The sequence below is a fragment of the Trichomycterus rosablanca genome, chromosome 7 (assembly GCF_030014385.1).
Source record: "Trichomycterus rosablanca isolate fTriRos1 chromosome 7, fTriRos1.hap1, whole genome shotgun sequence".
Lineage (NCBI taxonomy): Eukaryota > Metazoa > Chordata > Actinopteri > Siluriformes > Trichomycteridae > Trichomycterus > Trichomycterus rosablanca.
This window is the reverse complement of record NC_085994.1, coordinates 4881661-4903616: the sequence shown is the minus strand read 5'-3', so window position 1 is coordinate 4903616 and position 21956 is coordinate 4881661. Positions and strand designations below refer to the sequence as shown.

Below are 21956 nucleotides of genomic sequence, written 5' to 3'. Positions count from 1 at the left end.
GGAATTGTGTACGCTGACCTTAACCGAGGCAACTGAGGCCTGCAGTTCTTTACTTGTTCAGTTAAGCCCTTTTGTGACCTTCTGCATGAATCACTGATGCGCTCTTGGTGAATATTTGTTAGATCGGCTAGTCACGGAATGTTTCACCATTGTTCCAAGTTTTCTCCATTTGAGGATAATATCCTCTCACTGTGGTTCGCTGGAGTCTCAGAGCCCTAGCAATGACTTTGTAATTCTTTCCAAACTGGTAGATTGTTCTGCATCAGTATGTTCATTCCTTTCAGAATTTGGCAGCATGTGCTGCTTGAGAGATCATTTTATTTTATATGTATGGTTTATTTAAAAGCAACGTGGACCAGGCACGTGCACAGACATTTTTGGGGTGCTCAAGCCAAAAAAAGGCACTCATCGCCAAAATTATTAATAAAATAATAATAATTAAAAAACCACAGTAGGATATTTAACTTATATATTTATTTTCTTAACACAATCAATACACATCTAATCAAATAAATCAAATTATCAAATTGCATAAATAAATGAAAAACAGGCAAAACAAGGCCATATTGTGCACGCTTTTTAATAACCAAACATCTGATACATCTGCCTCATTTGCTTTACTGGTAGATGGCCTAATCCAGGATAAAGGAGAGCTGCTACCCTGTAGTTCCTTTTCTTTCTGCTTTTGTAACCTTTCTTTTCTTGGCATTATGCTGCAAAATTTGTAAATGAGATAAATCAATGTTGTGCAATAATAATTTCTGACAGAGTTGAAGCATTACACTAATAATATACCATTACTAGTATCAATTTACCTCACCAGACTGTCATGTAGCTCAACTTAAGACCTACCTTTGATTTCAAATCAGAAACCCACTTTGGGTAGTTAATGATAACAGTGGGCTTATTTTTATGCCAATCAAATCAAATAGACAGCTAAATAACATTTTCCTATTTATTCATCATTTTTGTATGCTGTTCTATATCATAGAGCATTATGTTTAGCCTTCTACATATATTAGTAGAGGAGGAGGGAGGGGCAAGGCGGATCAGATCGGGGCAGAATTCTCTCAAGAACTCAAATAACTGCCCGTCAGATATCAAAACACTTTTGGGGGTAATTGATGACAGAGAGGGTAATTTTTATTTTTAAATAATGATGAATGTAGAAACAAATTGGGCTCCAGCAGAAAGGGCACTTTTCTCATCCAGGGCAAAAGGGCAGGTGCTTGAGCACCACTAGGGGTCTATCTGTGCATGTGCCTGACGTGGACACAGGGGAGAACATAAAAACTCCACACAGAAATGGCCCGGACCTGGGACTCAAACCCAGGACCTTCCCAGGACAGTGCGAGCCACCATGAATGAAAACAGCCTTTGAGAAACTGTAGCTACAAATGTGGAAGTCTTCTAGCACAACCCATTAAAACTTAAGACTATTATTCTTCCTCCAGCAAAATTTAGTTAGTAATAGGTGGTATTTAAACTTTTTGTACCAGACTACACATAAGTCCAAAATTATTTGGACACGTGATATTTGTTGTACATCCCATTTTAAAAACAGATGGCCAAAACTGTTTTTTGATCAGTATAGAAAAAAAGAAAAGAAAACCATCACGCAGAGAACATGCAAACTCCAAACCGAAAGGACACGGTCCGTCCCACCCGGGGATCGAACCCAGGACCTTCTTGCTGTGAGGCGACAGTGCTACCCACTTGCTGCCCGATGAATCATGTGTAACATGTAACTGCCTGTCCTGTCATGAATGGAACATGTAAAACATCACTTTAAAAGTCTAATAAACAAAGTATAAATAGTTTACATAGTTTCCCAACCTGCTAATTACAATTTTAACTGGTTTCTTTTACTGATTAGAATTGACTTCTTCACCAGGTTTAAGTCTGTTAAAAAAACTCTTTCTACATGTTTCAGAGACCAAACGTTTATTTCACAAAGTGAGTAAAAAAACGGTGTAATGTAAAACAAGGTAGTGAATTACTGTACCATAAACATGCACACAATTAAACAAGCATTAATCTGTAAACAGGAGGTCAGCAAGTCAAAAAATAATTAGGGCCGGGTCCTAACGTTCACAAAACATGATCAGTGTGTTTACATGTTGCTCCTGCTGACAGTGATGGGGATGAAGGGTTTTGTACGGTACTAAAGGAAACAGCTGCATAGGCAGGGTGCTATTCCTGTTCCACCTTAATGTAAATAAACTAACAAACAAAAGCTAGCAAGAGGTAAACTAGCCACGTTTACTGTAGTGGATATCGATTACAGTGAAATAACAGAATTCTCATGCAAAACAAAGGACAAAAACAGAAATTAAAGAAAACAAAATTAAAAACGTGTTTCTGTGTTTGAAAGTTAAAGCATGGAGAGAGACGTCAGGAATAGGTGAGAACGTAACAATACAGCTATTGTGTTTAAAAGACTTTAGAGCAGTGGTCCACTTGTAATTCGTAAGCAGCTTGTATCTCTGACGTTTGAGAACGTGGAGAATGTGCAGAACCTGCACTTCTGTACTAATGGACAAATGCGTATTAAAATGAATTGTATTATTAATTGCTTTTCTGTTGCTATATAATTAGATCAGGGAGAAAGTAAACACAGATCCCACTCTAGAAACATTGGGTGCAAGATGGGAATATATACTACACATGACAGCTTTTACACTTTGGAGTAGCCTAGCTTAGCTTAAGATGCACGCTAGGACCCTGTAGCTGGAACACTACCTGCTGCACCACTGTACCAATCAGGTCTGGTGTTACTATGCATTAATAGTTTACTTACACATATGAGACACATTAGACTTGCTTAGACACCGTTACAGCCCAGGTGATACAAATATTAATAACCAGAACTGTCATCTAATCACCTCAAGTAATAGTTCATCTAAAGTGTAAAAAATGTGTTATTCTTTAACAAATTCACCCAAACACACCAATATTGATATTTAAATCGTAAAGATCATATTTAAGTATATAAATGCATTGACTTTGCATATGAAAATGGCACCTCCATCTAGTGGCTGTCACTGTATATCACTGTATTATACAAGCTGTTAGGATACATCTACTACATGACAACAGCAGATTGCTTGGACTGCATTGTTTAAGCGTTTGAATTGTCGGTGATTATTACTGCTATTACATCTACAGCCTCGTTTAATGCTATACAACAAAGTAGCCACAACAATATTTCACCAAAAGGCACATAAACATATAAGGCACATCAAAACACATTACAGCTATTACTCTGATCATGTGTTACACAACACCACGCTCTATCGTAGGTCCAAATTATTGTCAACATCTTAATTCTGGCACATTTTAGTCTTTTTTTTGTTCCTCCATCACACAATCAAGTGTCTGGAGCAGGAAAATAACTAAAATGTGTGAAGAGCCCGGAGTAAGAAACACTAAAGTATAATTTAAATAAAAGATAGTCAAGTACTACCAACGTTTTACGGTACCCACTAACCATCAAACACGCACAGATATGATGAAGTATGTGGGATATCAGTGGGAAAGGCAGTTCGGCCACAAGGGAAACTTCTGATCCTTTAACGTAACACTAGCACACGTCATCGTTCAGCCACGCCAAATTCATTCTAACAAAACACATACATGCAAAATAGAAACAAAAACATGTGGATATTAATGTTTAATAAGAATACATTTGGTTTCTGTTAGCCAGATTAAGTCAGGTAGATTTTGAACAGGTAGATTTTGAACAAGTATGGGATGGTCAAATTTATAGACGACAAAATACAGCTTGTGAAAAAGAAAAAAGAGAGGTTTTTTTTAAAAGCACATGATAGAAAATAGTGAAAGATTTACCATACATACATACACACACATACAGGCATGCACACACACACACTCTCGTTCCTCGTTTTTAGTCGTCTCCGGGTTTCATCTTCATTTGAGCCTGCATTTGAGCAATCATCTGCTGCATGCGTCTCAGCTGTGGACAAAAAGAGATGAATTAGACTGATTAGAGTGGTGATAATGAATTAATCAAACATGTCTTAATGTGGAGCACACCTGTAGGCCAGTCTTTGAGTAAGTTGTCATGTATTTTATTATTATTTTTTAATATTTTGTTTATGCATTTTCTCCTGACTTTTTAGCGCATCTAATTGCACGATTGCATCATGCTTCCTCTCATCACGCCGATCCCTGCTCTGATTTGAGGAGAACGAAGCTAACCCATGCCCCCTCCGACACGTAGGCAGCAGCCGTATGCATTTTGTCACCCACACTAGGTGAGTGCATATATGCGAATCAGCTGTGTGTACAGAGAGACACACCCTGATCTGCACTCTTTCCCAGCATCCGTGCAGGCGCCATCAATCAGCCAGCAGAGGTCGTAGTGCATCAGTTATGAGGAGTCCCTATCCGGCTTAATACCCACCCCTATATGAACAACAGGCCAATCGTTTCGATACGATGTATTCGAAATCCCAGCTCTGGTGTTTTTACCACTGTGCCACCTGAGCCACCGGTGCCAAACCTCCCAGTTTGTTTTAGCAATACAATGCCAAGCCACATTCTGCATGTGCTACAAGTATGAGAGAGCAACTGCCAGACTGGCCTGACTGAAGTGCAGAGAGGGTTTCCATTGAAAACTTAAGTAATGAAATTCTTTATTTAATACTATTCAATTCTACTTTGTAGAAGCCCAACAGCAAATACAGCTCTTGGCACACCCGGATTTAGGCAGTTTATCCCACTCTTCCAGCAGATCCCCTCAATCTCTACTGGATGTGTGTGTGAACACTTTTTTTTTCACATTTTTCCTCCCAATCTAGTCATATCCAATTACCTGATTGCATTACGTTCCCTCTCTACTGATGCTGATCATCTCCACGTATGATTGAGGAGAGCGAGACTGACACACGCCCCCTCCGACACGTGATCAGTACCAACTGCATGAGGCGAGTTCATATGCAGATCAGCTTTGTGTACGGAGAGCCGCACCCTGATCAATGCATTATTCCTGGTGCCATCAATCAGCCAGCAGAGGTCGTAACTGCATCAGTTATGAGGTCCCTATCCGGCTCCCACCCTGTATAAACAACAGCCTATCGTTGCTCATGTAGCCACCCAGCCCAGTCGAATGGCAGAGCTGAGTTTCAAACCAATGAGTTCGAAATGTCAGCTCTGGTATTTTACCAGAGTGTTTTACCTCTGCGCCACCTGAGCAGCTGTGAACGTGTCTGGAGTTCAAGTCTGAGCTTTTACTGGGCCATTTGAGAACATTCAAAGACTTGTACTAAAGTCAATCCAGTGATATTCTAGCTACCTGTTTTTACCTGACCAAATGACATGACCTTTTTGCCCAGATGCCAAATTTGGCTGGAGAACCTCAACTTTGGCTGGAAACCTCAAGGGTGTGTTAAGTAGGGTTGGGGAGATGCGTAGATGTAGATCGATTTAGAAAATACGTCAATTTGCAAAAACATGCTTTGACGCGTCGCAAAGATGGCCACGGCCACTAAATACATGGATTTTTCTGAGGAGCAAGCAGTGGCTAAAAACTCACACACGAGCATCTAAAGTTTAGGAGTGTTTTTGACAAAGACCCAACAATGTGGTGCTCTGTGGTCCTGGGAACACTCAAAGCCTTTGATATTGTTGAATATCTTAACCCAGATGACTTGCCAAATTTGAATATTTGTAAATCATTACTGTCTGCTTTTATTTACATTTTTCCTACTCTCTTATTTTTTAGGAACTGGGTTTGAATATTGTCTATCCCATGTAGAGTACACCGATATGAGTGCAGTCGATGTTCAGTCAGAACGGAAGCTGGTGTCATGTCCTGTGTGGACACATTTCTAAATGCTCGAATTGTCCCACTGAGCCAAAAAACAACACACCAGAGGATACAGGCTCGTTCATTTACACAATAACCCTGCCTGACTCCATCTCCAAAATGTCAGCATGAACAAAGGAGAAGAAAAGACTGAAACGTGACTAAGACTTCAGATGCAAGTCTTACCTCAGCCTCCTTCTCCAACAAGATCTGATCTTTGTCCACCACATCATCCTCCACTGATCTGTAAAAGATAAACAAGCTTCAGGTAACCTGTGGGGCAACTGCATTTAGTTTCTTCTCTGTTCTCACAACATTAAGGTGTGTGTTTAAAATAATTTGTACTCATATCTTACCTGCCAGCTCTTTTCAGTCTTTCTGAGCGGAAGTTCTCATAGTGCAGGTCCTGGGTCACCTCCTGCAGGTCCTGCATGTGGGTTCTGCAAACACACAAAAACAACATTTTAACCCTCTTCTTTAAAGTAAGCCTTCAAATAAACTTGTCTACAGCGGAAGACTTCAAATTCTTTATACACCATTCAGCTACAACATTAAAACCACTGAAGGGTAACACTGATTATCTCTGTATCATTGTATTATCTCTGATCGAACATCTGTGGGATGTGATGGAATAACAAGTCTGATCCATGGAGGCTCCATCTCACAACCTACAGGACTCGTCGCTAATAGCTTGGTGCCAGATACAATCGGACACTTTAGAAGAGTTAATGGGTCAGAGCTGTTGTGGCAGCATGAGGGGGACTTACATGTGGGGGCATCTAGTAATCAACAGGTCGCTGGTTCAAGTCTTACCACTGCCAGGTTGCTGCTGTTGGGCCCTTGAGCAAGGCCCTTAACCCTCAAGATTGTATATAACTGTACTGTAAGTCACTTTGGATAAAAGCAACATCTAAATGCTGAAAATGTACATATAAATGTACATGTATCTGTACATGCATAGCTTTACGTGTATATATTGAACAGATGGTGATAGTTTTATGTAAGATTTACGTAAGCAAATGTGTGTTTAGTATTTCATTTAATTTAAAACGGTGAGGGACTATGCACCCAAGATTTTCACTCACCCTTCACACCTGTGTTAATGTGACGTGACAATACAAGTAAAAGTAAAGTCAAGTAAAGATTAGGTAAGTGGTTTTCATCTTATGGCTGATTGGTGTTATAAAGCCTATATTTGATGTTATTTGATATCCAGCAGAGGGCAGCACAGCTTTAACTACACAATTCAGTCGAGTTAGAACTTCAGGAGTGAAGTGTGAGAAAATAAAGGTCTAAATTACAATTACAGTTTAGGCACTATTATGTTTGATTTTAATTTAATGTTAATCATTAGTTTTTCTTTCTCAGATACACCTCCATATGCTGATTTACAGTTGTAAACTTACAGCATATGGTACAAGATAACCATGTATCTCGACAGTGGAAAGGAGACTCGTGTCGGGAACGCTCGTGTACTCACACTAGCATGGTGCGCAGTTTGAGGAAGTCATTGTGTTCAGGGTTCTCCACTTCTACCACACCCCAGGGGTACAGTCGCCCTCGGATCTTCTTACCTTTCACCTCGATCAGCTGGTTAGAGCCGATCACCGCAAAGGGAATGCTGGCCTAGAGAAGACCATGAAAATGTCTCAATACAGTCCTTACACACCAAAACCCAGTAATAACACAGATCTGTGTCTTTAACATGGGACATGACTGGGATCAATGATATTTCTGACAAATTCCACATTGTTTTACACATTTTTGTTATGTCATTAAAACAGTCAGTGAAAAACACACATTTTCTTCTTTCATTGGCCTATTAACAAAGTGATTCACTGCTACACAATAAAATGATAATGATTTTATACTTTTATTCATTTCTTCTGGTCAGGATTAGTAATTCCTTAATTTCCTTCAGGATTAATCTATCTATCTAGTAGTAAAGGATGAGGTGGGGTGACTGGGTATTAATACAATAATAAAATGTTTGAGATTTTACTATTATCAAAAAAGCTATAGAATTAATCTAAAAAAATGTGTTGCTGTTATGTGTTAGATTTGCCATATGGAAATAAGTTTTTGTGCTTTTTCTCAAGTATCAAATTATCTTCCCAAATCCCCCCAGTCAAATCTACCCAACATACAAATGGCAGACGGCAGCGTAGTAATCATTACAGAGGTTTCAAATTTGAGATCTGTATTAAAAACCACAAACATTTTTATTAAATCCAACATAGAAGCATTTTTACTAAAGGTCTTAGATTTGCGGCCCCTGTGGGCAAGTCCAAAAAATCCCCCATTCAAACAGTTAATGTTAATATTTTCATGTGCTCTCTTTATTGTATTATTTGCTTTACTGACTGGACTTAATAATGAAGAACTTTTTTCTTTTTTGCTAGTTATAACTTTTGGTTCAATTTAATTTTGTGTTTGTATGATCTGTGTAAATCCTATTTATTTAAAGTATCCTCAAGGCCACCCAAAGAGGACGGGGGTCCCTGCTGAGTCTCAATGTTTCTTCCTGTAATTTTAAGGGAGTTTCTCCTTGCCGTTGTCACCCTCGGCTTGCTCAATAGGGGTTTTTGGTCTGTTGGTCCTGGATTCTGTAAAGTTGCTTTGAGACAATGTTCACTGTAAAAAGCGCTATATAAATAAATTTGACTTGACTTACTGTTTACTTGCTCACTTTATTGAAATATTTGCCTCAAAAGGCATCTTACTTATTAACATAATGGCTATTGTTTACACATGGTTATGTGGTCTGGTATTTGTTCTCATAATAATTGTACTAGATAAACTTTTTCACTTTTTAATGTCTTGACAAAGAACCACTACCCAGTAAACATACTGGACTCTGTGAAGGCATGACCACTGACCTTTAGGACACGAGTCTGCTCTTTGAACTCCTCATCCTCGTCAGAGTCTGCATCAGGAAGCTGGTAGATGCGAATACCATGCTCACTGATCTCATCCAGGATCTAGATATGGAAATAACACAGTAAAAATTACATTACAGTATATACAGTACAATTAAACATCTGTATTAAATACAGACAAAACAGAAACTTATATTATTTGGGCCAAAGAACCTTATTAATAAAACATCTAACATCACTATAGACATTGAGGAATCAAACACTACTCCAAAGTTTGTCGCAGAAGACGAAGGTTTCCTCAAAACAGCATCACTCACCAACCAGATCTGCATTTTTCCACCTTCGTAACATTGCCCGACTGTGACCATGTGATGCCAAAACATTGGTTCATGCTTTTTTATCCTCTTGTATTGATTTATTATTTATTGATTAGGATTTTAACATCATGTTTTACACTCTTTGGTTACATTCATGACAGGAACGGTAGTTACTCACTACACAAGATTCATCAGTTCACAAGTTTAATATCAAACATAGTCATGGACAATTTAGTATCTTATCTCCTATTCACCTCACTTGCACGTCTTTGGACTGTGGGAGGAAATCGGAGCTCCTGAAGGAAACTCATACAGACATGGGGAGAACCTGCAAACTCCACACAGAAAGGACCCGAACCGCTCCACCTGGGGATCGAACCCAGGACCTTCTTGCTGTGAGGCGACAGTGCTACCCACCGAGCCACCGTTCCGCCTCTTGTATTGATTATTGTAATTTTCTTTACTCTGGTCTACCAACTAAAACAACCAATAAACATCCAAAACTCTGCAGCACAAGAGCTTGTGTGCAACAAAACATCTGCCCACATCACCCCTATTAAGTACAAAATATTGTTTATTACATTTAAAGCCCTTCATGGTCTGGGCTCGGCATATCTCGGGAATCTCCTGCTTCCCTACATACCTCCTCGTACCCTGAGCTCCTCTGATAACAGGTTTCTTACTGTTCCTTATATCAGACTAATCTTTCAGTGCTAAAGCCCCCAAGTTTTGGAACTCATTGCCCCAAACTCTGCGTGACTGGCTTTTGAGCACAAGACTCCAGATAATTATTATTTACTGTACTGCCATTGTGAAGCAACCTTGACTTTGTGAAAGGCGCTGTGTAAATAAAACCTCAATTCTTTAAGTACATTAGATGAACTGATTCGCCTTTTTTGACTAAACATACTGCATTAGCCAAAATCATACTAATGACCCCTTAAGCTACCCAATTATTTTAACAATTACTTTTTTAGATAACATATAAAAATATAAACTAACCAAAAAGGCTTTGTCATTTTTATTTCTATTTATTTTAGCAACCATCCACTCAAAAGCACACTCATCAATGTTCAGAGAAGTGTAATGAGTAATCAGACAATGAGCAGGCTTTTACATCCTTCCTAATTAGGATGGTAAAGTAGCCTGACCAGCTAGAATAGAAAGCCTTTATTTGTCATATATACATACACCGATCAGCCACAACATTAAAACCACCTCCTTGTTTCTACACTCACTGTCCATTTTATCAGCTCCACTTACCATATAGAAGCACTTTGTAGTTCTACAATTACTGATCTGTTTCTCTACATACTTTTTTAGCCTGCTTTCACCCTGTTCTTCAATGGTCAGGACCCCCACAGGACCACCACAGAGCAGGTATTATTTGGGTGGTGGATGATAATCAGCACTGCAGTGACACTGACATGGTGGTGGTGTGTTAGTGTGTGCTGTGCTGGTATGAGTGGATCAGACACAGCAGCGCTGATGGAGTTTTTAAACACCTCACTGTCACTGCTGGACTGAGAATAGCCCCCCAACCAAAAATATCCAGCCAACAGCGCCCTGTGGGCAGCGTCCTGTGACCACTGATGAAAGTCTAGAAGATGACCAACTCAAACAGCAGCAATAGATGAGAGATTGTCTCTGACTTTACATCTACAAGGTGGACCAACTAGGTAGGAGTGTCTAATAGAGTGGACGGTGAGTGGACATGGTATTTAAAAACTCCAGCAGCGCTGCTGTGTCTGATCCACTCATACCAGCACAACACACACTAACACACCACCACCATGTCAGTGTCACTGCAGTGCTGAGAATGATCCACCACCCAAATAATACCTGCTCTGTAGTGGTCCTGTGGGGGTCCTGACTATTGAAGAACAGGGTGAAAGCAGGCAAAAAAAGTATGTAGAGAAACAGATGGACTACAGTCAGTAATTGTAGAACTACAAAGTGCTTCTATATGGTAAATGGAGCTGATAAAATGGACAGTAAGTGTAGAAACAAGGAGGTGGTTTTAATGTTATGGCTGATCAGTGTACATATACACGTGTACAGTACAACGAAATTCTTTCTTTGCAAATCCCAGCTTGGGGTCAGAGCGCAGGGTCAGCAGGGTCAGCCCCTGGAGCAGAGCAGGTTAAGGGCCTTGCTCAAGAGCCCGACAGTGGCAGCATGGTAGAGGCCGGATTCAAACTCTCAACTTTTCAGTTGATAGCTCAAAGCTCTACACACTAGGCTACCACTGTCTGGCTTAAGTAATAATCAGTACTTCTTTTGGTCAGGTGATATGAGCAGTTAGGCTACAACCTTATCTTAACCTAGAGCAGACCTGGGCATTGTACGGCCCGCGGGCCGGATCCCCAACTGGCAATTAAAAATCAGACGTAAATAAATGTACATCACACATGCCATATAACAGGATTGTTTTTATTTTGATGGGAGCAGTATGAGCGCTATTTCTTTACATTTCCGCAAGTTTGGATTTAAGTGTGTGAGACGAGTGTATCCAGCTTCACCGTAATGTGTCGGCGAACAGAACTGAGAGACTGACAGAGACGATAGAGTTCTTAACAAGACATGAGCTTTAAAAGTCTGGTGTAAAGCTGTTTAAGGATCACAATTTAAATCTAGGGTCACCGTTACGGTACTAAACACAGAGAAATACAAGAACTTGAACGATGCAGAGCGTCACATCTGAAGCTTCGCTAACTAAACTGCAAACCAACACAGACTTTTTATCAAGTTTTACACATCCAGGACTGGAGAAGTTAAGATCAGCTTTGTGATATCTAAATAGCAGGAGCACTTTGTGTAAAGTTAATGCACATTTTGTTCACATTTGTTTTTAAGAAAGTTGATTAAGTAGTGAAATAATGTTGATGTTTTCACTCTGCCTGCTTTTCATTTTCTGATTGTTACATCGACTCTTAACAGTAACAGCTTATCAGAACTGTAACATTTAGGCAATAAAAATAAATCTTATTAATACTGAGCAGAATGAAGTTCACCCTATTGGTCCGGCCCTCTACAACAGTAACAGTTTCTTACGTGGCCCCTTGGAAAATTTAATTGCCCACCCCTGATATAGAGAAACAAAGAAACTATGATTTATTGGACATAAGATGACATGCTGAACAAAGGTCTAAATAACCTCAAAATTAGAGAGATTATTACAGATTATTAATCTGGATTATTACAGATGGACATTAATTCAGATGGAAAAAATGGAAGAACTTGTGTGTAAGCACAACGTTTAAAAGAATAGTTGATAAAACATTAGATTGTGGAAGTACTTTGCCAGTAACACAATGCCTGACCCGGAATGTCACAATATAGCACATGAGCCTAGAGGCCAACATTCCAGACCTAGAACATTTCAGAACAAACTCTTCCACATTTTCGATGCACCTGCGAGGAGCAGATACGATGATTTATTGTTCCTAGCATCAAAGCTGAAACTGCAGAAGCGTGTTCACAATGCTATTGGGTAGTGGCGGCCAGATACGCCACCAGCAGCGTTTTCCTGACATTCTATAGACTTTCATGTTCTCTCAGCAGGGCATCGTTTCAAAAGGACTAAACCCCCCACATCCCCCTCCATCCCCACTCCCTCAGGCCTTTGAACAAATCCACTCCTGTTATGACTAGGCTTATTTTCATTTCGGCCCCATGTGTGTGTGTGTGTGTGAGTGTGTGTGTGTGTGGGTGTCATTGTTGCAGGGCTGAACTCTAAACAAACACGATGCGTCATTTGGATGAGGAGCGTGACCCCAGACTCGGCTTCTGATCAAATGAGGTGGAGGCCTAAGAAGTGCAAGAAATCTGAGCAAAATAGGAAAGACGAAGCACAAGAATAACTGGAACTCGGCATGTCCGTGCAATGTTGCATGATTTCTGTGACGGGACAATGGGCTAACTGGAAGAGGTGGGAGTGGACAGTCAACCAGTGTAGGCATGAGCAGGAAAGAAAAACACAACATGTGTATTTAAATACATTTAAAAATAATATCAAATGCTGGAGAAAGACCATACCCACATCTTTTGGGACTGTCAGATTTACCTCAGTTAGGTGGCCCATTTTCTATTGTCCTTTTTTTTTTTTTAGCATACATAAATATTTATACACTGATCAGCCATAACATTAAAACCACCTTCATGTTTCTACACATACTGTCCATTTTATCAGCTCCACTTACCATATAGAAGCACTTTGTAGTTCTACAATTACTGACTGTAGTCCATCTGTTTCTCTGCATGCTTTGTTAGCCCCCTTTCTTGCTGTTCTTCAATGGTCAGGACCCCCACAGAGCAGGTATTATTTAGGTGGTGGATCATTCTCAGCACTGCAGTGACACTGACATGTTGGTGGTGTGTTAGTGTGTGTTGTGCTGGTATGAGTGGATAAGACACAGCAGTGCTCTCTGTCACTGCTGGACTGAGAATAATCCACCAACCAAAAGTATCCAGCCAACAGCGCCCCGTGGGCAGCGTCCTGTGACCACTGATAAAGGTCTAGAAGATGACCAACTCAAACAGCAGCAATAGATGAGCGATCGTCTCTGACTTTACATCTACAAGGTGGACCAACTAGGTAGGAGTGTCTAATAGAGTGGACGGTGAGTGGACACGATATTTAAAAACTCCAGCAGCGCTGCTGTGTCTGATCCACTCATACCAGCACAACACACACTAACACACCACCAGTGTGTCAGTGTCACTGCAGTGCTGGGAATGATCCACCACCCAAATAATACCTGCTCTGTGGTGGTCCTGACCATTGAAGAACAGGGTGAAAGCAGGTTAAAAAGGTATGTAGAGAAACAGGTGGACTACAGTCAGTAATCGTGGAACTACAAAGTGCTCCTTTATGGTACGTGGAGCTGATAAAATGGACAGTGAGTGTAGAAAGGTTTTAATGTTATGGCTCAAGGTGATTTTGTTAAATAATGTTAACTGCCCGTAAGAGTGTTAATGGCAATAACATTAATAAAAAAATAAAAAAATAAAAACAAGAAATTCTAATAAGTGTTCATTCTGTTATTTATGATTACTCAAATAAAACAAACGATAAAAAAAAATCCTTCTTATAATCCAAATAATAAAAAAATGCAACATTTTCACTGACAAATAAAATTAAAGACAAAAACATCAGTGAAGAAAAAACCTCACAATGAAAAAAAATACTACTATGAGAGGGGAAAACGTGTGCGCCACAGTACAGCCTGATATTTAAAGATATACAAAGACAAAAGCAAATCTCATATCAACTTATATAACTAACCAAGTTAAAATAAAACTTCAACAGAATCCAAATTTAAATATTTTAATACATAATCATGCTAAAATGAGTCCATACTTTCATTCCTTTTTCTCCCCCATGTCTCACCCCATCTTAATCTGTTTGGATTGGCTGTGTGGCTGCCAAAGCGGCTGGATTTTGGCTTGAATAAAGTACAAGTCTTGAGAAACTCGGCTGCTTTAAATTGTAAAAAATGAAAAGAAAATACTGAAATGGGTGTCATCGATTCTTCTGTTCATTCTTTGGCTCAGGATACACTACTCTGCTGAGTGTGTGAAGCAGAAAAATAGATCGTAAGGCCAAAAGTAGGAGAACACACATACTTTCAGCCAGGCCTATTGCTAACTGGTGTATTAGTGCAATATATATATTTATATATATATATATTTTTTTTTTTCCCCAATTTTCCCCCCAATTTCCTCCCCTAATTTAGTCGTATTAAATTATCCTGATTGCGTTACGCCTCACCTCTACCGATACAACCCTCCACTGCTGACTGAGGAGCTTCGCAACAATCAGTAATAATGAACAAACCTCTATTTTTAACCTGGTGACATTTTTCACCAAAACCAGAATCTTCCAGTTGTGACCTGAGAGGCTATATTTGACTTTCATCCACACGAAAACAACATAAATACAGGTCTATTACCACAAGCCTGTAATTACTGTACTAACAGGGATTTCGCCATGAGGTGCAAAATAGCCATTTTACACTTCGACAAGTTTCAGCGTGAAACTAACAGCCACACACAAACACACACCCGACAGTCTCCAGTCACGTACAGTCGCTGAATCTGAAACAGTCTCTCTCCGGCGGACACACATCGTTTCATCAGACTTTTGTACAATACTTGAAATGTTTATAGAACTCAAAAGCCAACAATGAGCGGCCAAGAAAAACAATTAGCGTGAAAAGACATCCTAAAGCCGCCGTAACAGGAAGACCGAAGCCACTGGCTATCCAGCGAGGCCGAGAGCCAAACTTCACCGTTCAGTGGCAGACAAATGCCCCAATTTAGGATGTTCTTCCTTTCATGTCTGAGATGTGGATTTGATCGCTGAATACCTTCAGCTCTCCGGAGGCTTGCACTTGAACAAAAATACCTCGGGGTCCTGGTGAGAAACAATACAGAAGTGACCGACTACTGCTCGATGTGGGAGCAATGCAGCATTAAGGTCGTGTTAATCCGGCGCCTCCCGGACAGCAGGGTGCAGGAGACACACACATTAGCAATTCTAGGAAAATGTGTGTAAGTGTGTGTGTGTGAGAGAGAGATGTGTAATAAAGAGATGATTAACCTGTTCATCAAATGTTTTGTATAGTTTAGTCTGTGCTGGCTTCGACATTCAGGAATGCATTTGTTTAGTATTTAATTCACAGTTTAAACTAAAGCACTTTTTTTATTGATTTCTTGTATTTAAAAATTAAACGTGAACATTTTTTAAGGAGTCTGTAGCCAGTGCCAATCCAGAAATGTATTTAGTACCTAGACATTGCTTAGAAATGACTTTAAACACCTCACATTAGCTTGGATAGCTGACAAACCACGTCTCTTAAAGTGAATCTTAACAGATTCAAATTGGAGAGTTTCAGTTCTCAACGTGATCTGAAATCAACAGCATCAGATAACACTTTAGCTTTAATTAAAAACAATAGAAGAATTCTTTTACAAAACTGTTTATCATGATTTTTTTAATATATTTTTTTTCTTTATGCATTTTTTCCCCTTTTTTCCCATTTTAGCTGCTCTGATTGAGGAGAACGAAGCTAACCCACGCCCCCTCCGACACGTGGGCAGCAGCCACATGCATCTTGTCACCTACACTTTGACGAGTGCAATGCGGCTCAGCGTTGTGTACGGAGAGACACACCCTGACGGCACTCTTTTCCCATCTCTGTGCAGGCGCCATCAATCAGCCAGCAGAGGTCGTTATTGCATTAGTTATGAGAGAGTCTCTGTCCGGCTAAGTCCCACCCATAACTGAACAACAGGCCAATCGTTGTTCATGTGGTTGCTCAGCCCAGCCGGTAGGCAGAGCTGAGATTCGATACGATGTATTGGAGATCCCAGCTCTGGTGTTCCAGTGTGTGTTTGTACCGCTGCGCCACCTGAGCAGCCAGCCTACTTTAATAGTTAAATGTAAACCAGTGACGATCTAAAAACAACAATACTCGTCCGTGTTTTGACACGATAGTTACAGACATGACTTTAATAGGGTCTTATTTATAATGGATGCCTATATGAATTATCCAAACTCTTGCTCATCGACATTTTAACACTGTTGGTAATGTAACAACTGTGTGCTTATAGAGTAACCCAGCAAAATTAAAAAAAAAGACTATACTGCGCTCTTGTGAGGTCTAACATGCACTGCACAGTGGTCAAACTTGCTAATTCTAATCTCAGCAGAGCCACTGACCTGCCTGGGTGTCCACACAAACACAACTGGCCAAGTTTATGGGAGGAAAGGATTCGTGCTGCCGCTGCAATATGAGATCTTCAAGACTGGGCAGTGGTACCTCAGTGGTTAATTGTTGTTTGTTTGTTTATTAGGATTTTAACGTCATGTTTTACACTCTTGGTTACATTCATGACAGGAACGGTAGTTTATCTTCACACAAGGTTCCTCAGTTCACAAGGTTATATCAAACACAGTCATGGACAATTTTAGTATCTTCAATTCACCTCACTTGCATGTTTTTGGACTGTGGGAGGAAACCGGAGCACCCAGAGTAAACCCACGCAGGCACGGGGAGAACATGCAAACTCCACACAGAAAGGACCCAGACCGCCCCACCTGGGGATCGAACCCAGGACCTTCTTGCTGTGAGGCGACAGTGCTATCCACTTAGCCACCGTGCTGCCCCAGTGGTTAATAAACTGGACTAGAGATCAGAAGGTTGCTGGTTCAAGCCCCACCCACCACTGCCAGATTGCCACTGTTGAGCCCCTGGGCAAGGCCCTTAACACTGAATTGCTTGAATTGTATACTGTCACAATTGTGAGAAGGCGTCTGGCTAAATGCAGCAAATGTAAACCTGGCCCGGGGCACCTGTGTGAGTTTGAGAAAGGGGGGTTACATAAAGCTTAGCATGTCTCTCCGTATGCAAACGACGACTCTGTATGGGAACGCAACACTGGCAGGTGATTAGAGGCCGCAGATTGAACACGTGTCAGAAAGGGAGTGTGGTGACCTGGCTCCTCTTGATCAGATTGGTGGTTGGATTCAGAATTGGGAACTGGACGTAACTAGATTGGAAGATACAGGGTGGACAATGCAAAACAAAATTACTAACTTAAAAAAATTAACTCTGTAAATGGGCACCTTCACAAAGAAAGATAAACTCTGCTTTGAGAAACAGCGCTATTATCCAGTAGGTTAAATTGTATGTCTGAGGGCAGGTGGGAGTGTGTGTGAGTGTGTGTGTGTGTAGACAGTAATGGGTATTTATACTTTCACTCTGAGCCAGTGCATTAATAAAGTGGCCGCACTCCAACACGCAATTACTCTAAGAGAAAAGAAATAAACAGCAGCACTGTTGGGAACACAAACAGGAATAAGCCCTAATTTTAAGGGCCTGAAAAACAATAAATGTCAGTAAGGAGGAGATGAGGTGCTTTCTGGGTACAGGATGTGACCTCACTAGCTCGAGTTCCTGAAGGTGGGAGACTGTAAAGCATTCAAATGCTCATACATCAAACAGTCTGTCTGTAAACAATAAGTATGTCGCCAGTGGCAATCCAGACATATATTTAGTATCTAGACATCGCTTTAGAATAACTTTAAACACCTCAAATTAGTTTAGATCGCTGACAAACCACGTCAGCTAATGAAGAAGTTACATTTCACTGTTCTTCATAGGTGACCTGAAATCATCAACACAGTATATTTAAACTGATCAGCCATAACATTAAACCCACCTCCTGGTTTCTACACTCACTGTCCATTTTATCAGCTCCACTTACCATATAGAAGCACTTTGTAGTTCTACAATTACTGACTGTAGTCCATCTGTTTCTCTACATACTTTTTTAACCTCCTTTTACCCTGTTCTTCAATGGTCAGGACCCCCACAGGACCACCACAGAGCAGATATTATTTAGGTGGTTGATCATTCTCAGCACTGCAGTGACACTGACATGGTGGTGGTGTGTTAGTGTGTGTTGTGCTGGTATGAGTGGATCAGACACAGCAGCGCTGCTGGAGTTTTTAAATACCGTGTCCAATCACCGTCCACTCTATTAGACACTCCTACCTAGTTGGTCCACCTTGTAGATGTAAAGTCAGAGACGATCGCTCATCTATTGCTGCTGTTTGAGTTGGTCATCTTCTAGACCTTCATCAGCAGTCACGGGAAGCTGCCCATGGGGCGCTGTTGGCTGGATGTTTCTGGTTGGTGGACTATTCTCAGTCCAGCAGTGACAGTGAGGTGTTTAAAAACTCCATTAGCGCTGCTGTCTGATCCACTCATACCAGCACAACACACACTAACACACCACCAACATGTCAGTGTCACTGCAGTGCTGAGAATGATCCACCACCTGAATAATACCTGCTCTGTGGTGGTCCTGTGGGGGTCCTGACCATTGAAGAACAGCAAGAAAGGGGGCTAACAAAGTATGTAGAGAAACAGATGGACTACAGTCAGTAATTGTAGAACTACAAAGTGCTTCTATATGGTAAGTGGAGCTGATTAAATGGACAGTGAGTGTAGAAACAAGGAGGTGGTTTTAATGTTCTGGCTGATCGTATAATGTATGACTATATAAATCATTCAAACTCTTGCTCATTGATTGACATTGTAGCCTAGTGGTTAAGGTACTGGCTAGTAATCAGAAAGTCACTGGTTCAAGTCCCACCACTGCCAGGTTGGGGCCTTGAACAAGGCTCTTAACCCTCAATTTCTTAGACAGCATACTGTCACAGTACTGTAAGTTGCTTTGGATGCATGTTTATAGAGTAAGCGCACATTTTGCTTCATGATAGAGCAAGCTACAATCATTTGACTTTCAGGACCCCCCGACAAGTTCCTGAAGGTGGGGAGACTAAAGCATTCAAACGTTCATACGTCAAACAATCGGTCTCCTCATGCCTAGGACTCGTAATCCTTCGCCCCACACAATGAGCTCATAACCAAAGTCGAAATCCAGACTGTTCTCATAAACAAAACGCACATTGTATGACTCAAAACAACGTGCACACTTTTGGGACTTTTCAGGACCGATATGTTCGTGCGTTCTAGTCGGTGGACAATAGGAGGAAAGCTTTAACTGCACGGCAACCACCAACAACAATAAAAACAAAAGTGTACACACCAGGAATACACCAGGAATACGCTTCTCACAGTTCACCGTTTCAGGGATAGAAACTGTGTGTGCACATAGATGTTCTAGTCACAGACATGAGAAATCTTTATTTATTAGGATTTTAACATGTTTTACACACATTCATGACAGGAACGGTAGTTACTGGTTACACAAGGTTCACCAGGTCACAAGTTTAATGTCAAACACAGTCATGGACAATTTTGTATCTTCAATTTACCTCACTTGCACGTCTTTGGACTGTAGGAAGAAACCGGAGCTCCCAGAGGAAACCCACACAGACACGGGGAGAACATGCAAACTCCACGCAAAAAGGACCAGGACAGTTACACCTGGGAATCAAACCAAGAACCTTCTTGCTGTGAGAAATCAAGTAATTCACATGAGAAATCAACTAATTTACTGTGGTTACAAAAAAATAAATGACCAGTAGGCCATTTTCATTTTTAATGTTTGCAGTTTGAACCAGAAACAGGGGCATAACTACCGGGGGTGTACTGGAGCCCAGTGGCTGCACTCGCCAGGTCGTTATTATTATATTACAATATTTTCGTTAAGTAAAATATTAAAATAACTAAAATGTCAAATAAAAAATCTGATCAGATGTATCTATCAGCATACAGCATTTCAAGATAGATAGATAGATAGATAGATAGATAGATAGATAGATAGATAGATAGATAGATAGATAGATAGATAGATAGATTGATTGATTGATTGATTGATTGATTGATTGATTGATTGATTGATTGATTGATTGATTTACTTCATTGATCCCCGAAGGGAAATTCCCGTGTAGCAGCAGCAATTACAATTATTACAAACATCACACAATGACATTACAATGAGGTAGGAAAGAATAAAAATTAAGATATAAAATCTAAGAAATATATAAAAAAGAAAAAAGAATATAACAATAAAAAAAAAACAAGAATATTAAACATCTAACAGAACAAAAAATAAAAAATAAAAAAGGGGGGCCTAAAGGTGCAGTTACAGACATTGTGCAATTTAAAGCTGTGCAAATAAAAACAGTACTATGTGTAAATTGTGTATATATTAGGGCTGTCGAAGTTAACGCGATAATAACGCATTAACGCAATCTCAATTTAACGCGATTAAAAAAAATAGTGCCGTTAACGCAGATTCTAGTTCATGTTGAGACTTGACTGGTAGAACCAACGTTTTAATGTCGGACTTGCCACCGTTGTTCATTTGCGGTTTGTTAAAATAATATAACTGAGCGTCGTAGGGATGCACTTGCATAATAAAGAAATAAGTACACGGTATATTCACAAGTTGTCGGGAGCAAAACACTTTATTAACTTAATCTGTTACGGCACTGAATACCGGAGTCAAGCACGCTAGTCCATGAACTATGGAAGCCCCAAAAGGGTCAAAACACACTCACTTCGTGTAGAAACGTCCACTTTTCACATTTCACTTAAAAAACCTTGTTTTCTATAACATTTACACAGATTTTATTTAATGCGATTAATCGCGATTAACTATATGAAATTCTGAGATTAATCGCGATTAAAAATTTTAATCGTTTGACAGCCCTAGTATATATATATATATATATATATATATATATATATATATATATATATATATATATATATATATATATATATACACACACACATATACACACACACATATACACACACATATATATATATATATATATACTGGTGCTGGTAATAAAATTAGAATATCATGAAAAAGTTGCTTTATTTCAGTAATTCCATTCAAAAAGTGAAACTTGTATATTATATGCATTCATTACACACAGACTGATATATTTCAAATGTTTATTTCTTTTAATGTTGATGATTATAACTGACAACTAATGAAAACCCCAAATTCAGTATCTCAGAAAATTAGAATATTACTTAAGACCAATACAAAAAAAGGATTTTTAGAAATGTTGGCCAACTGAAAAGTATGAACATGAAAAGTATGAGCATGTACAGCACTCAATACTTAGTTGGGGCTCCTTTTGCCTGGATTACTGCAGCAATGCGGCGTGGCATGGAGTCCATCAGTCTGTGGCACTGCTCAGGTGTTATGAGAGCCCAGGTTGCTCTGATAGTGGCCTTCAGCTCTTCTGAATTGTTGGGTCTGGCGTATCGCATCTTCCTCTTCACAATACCACATAGATTTTCTATGGGGTTAAGGTCAGGCGAGTTTGCTGGCCAATTAAGAACAGGGATACCATGGTCCTTAAACCAGGTACTGGTAGCTTTGGCACTGTGTGCAGGTGCCAAGTCCTGTTGGAAAATGAAATCTGCA

The 21956-nt window shown here is 40.0% G+C and overlaps 1 protein-coding gene across 1 annotated transcript in view; it reads right to left on the bottom strand.

Moving 5' to 3' along the window:
• Window positions 1-1927: 1927 nt before the first annotated feature.
• zgc:63587 (uncharacterized protein LOC393431 homolog) overlaps window positions 1928-21956 on the bottom strand; it is a 46474-nt gene continuing 26445 nt past the window's right edge. Inside the window, exons 8-12 of the mRNA XM_062998877.1 lie at window positions 8710-8811; window positions 7311-7456; window positions 6187-6270; window positions 6017-6074; window positions 1928-3976 (exon numbers count right to left, since the gene is read on the bottom strand). Of these exons, the coding sequence (XP_062854947.1) occupies window positions 3908-3976; window positions 6017-6074; window positions 6187-6270; window positions 7311-7456; window positions 8710-8811 (459 nt within the window). The 3' untranslated portion in view covers window positions 1928-3907. The remainder of the gene's footprint in view (window positions 3977-6016; window positions 6075-6186; window positions 6271-7310; window positions 7457-8709; window positions 8812-21956) is intronic.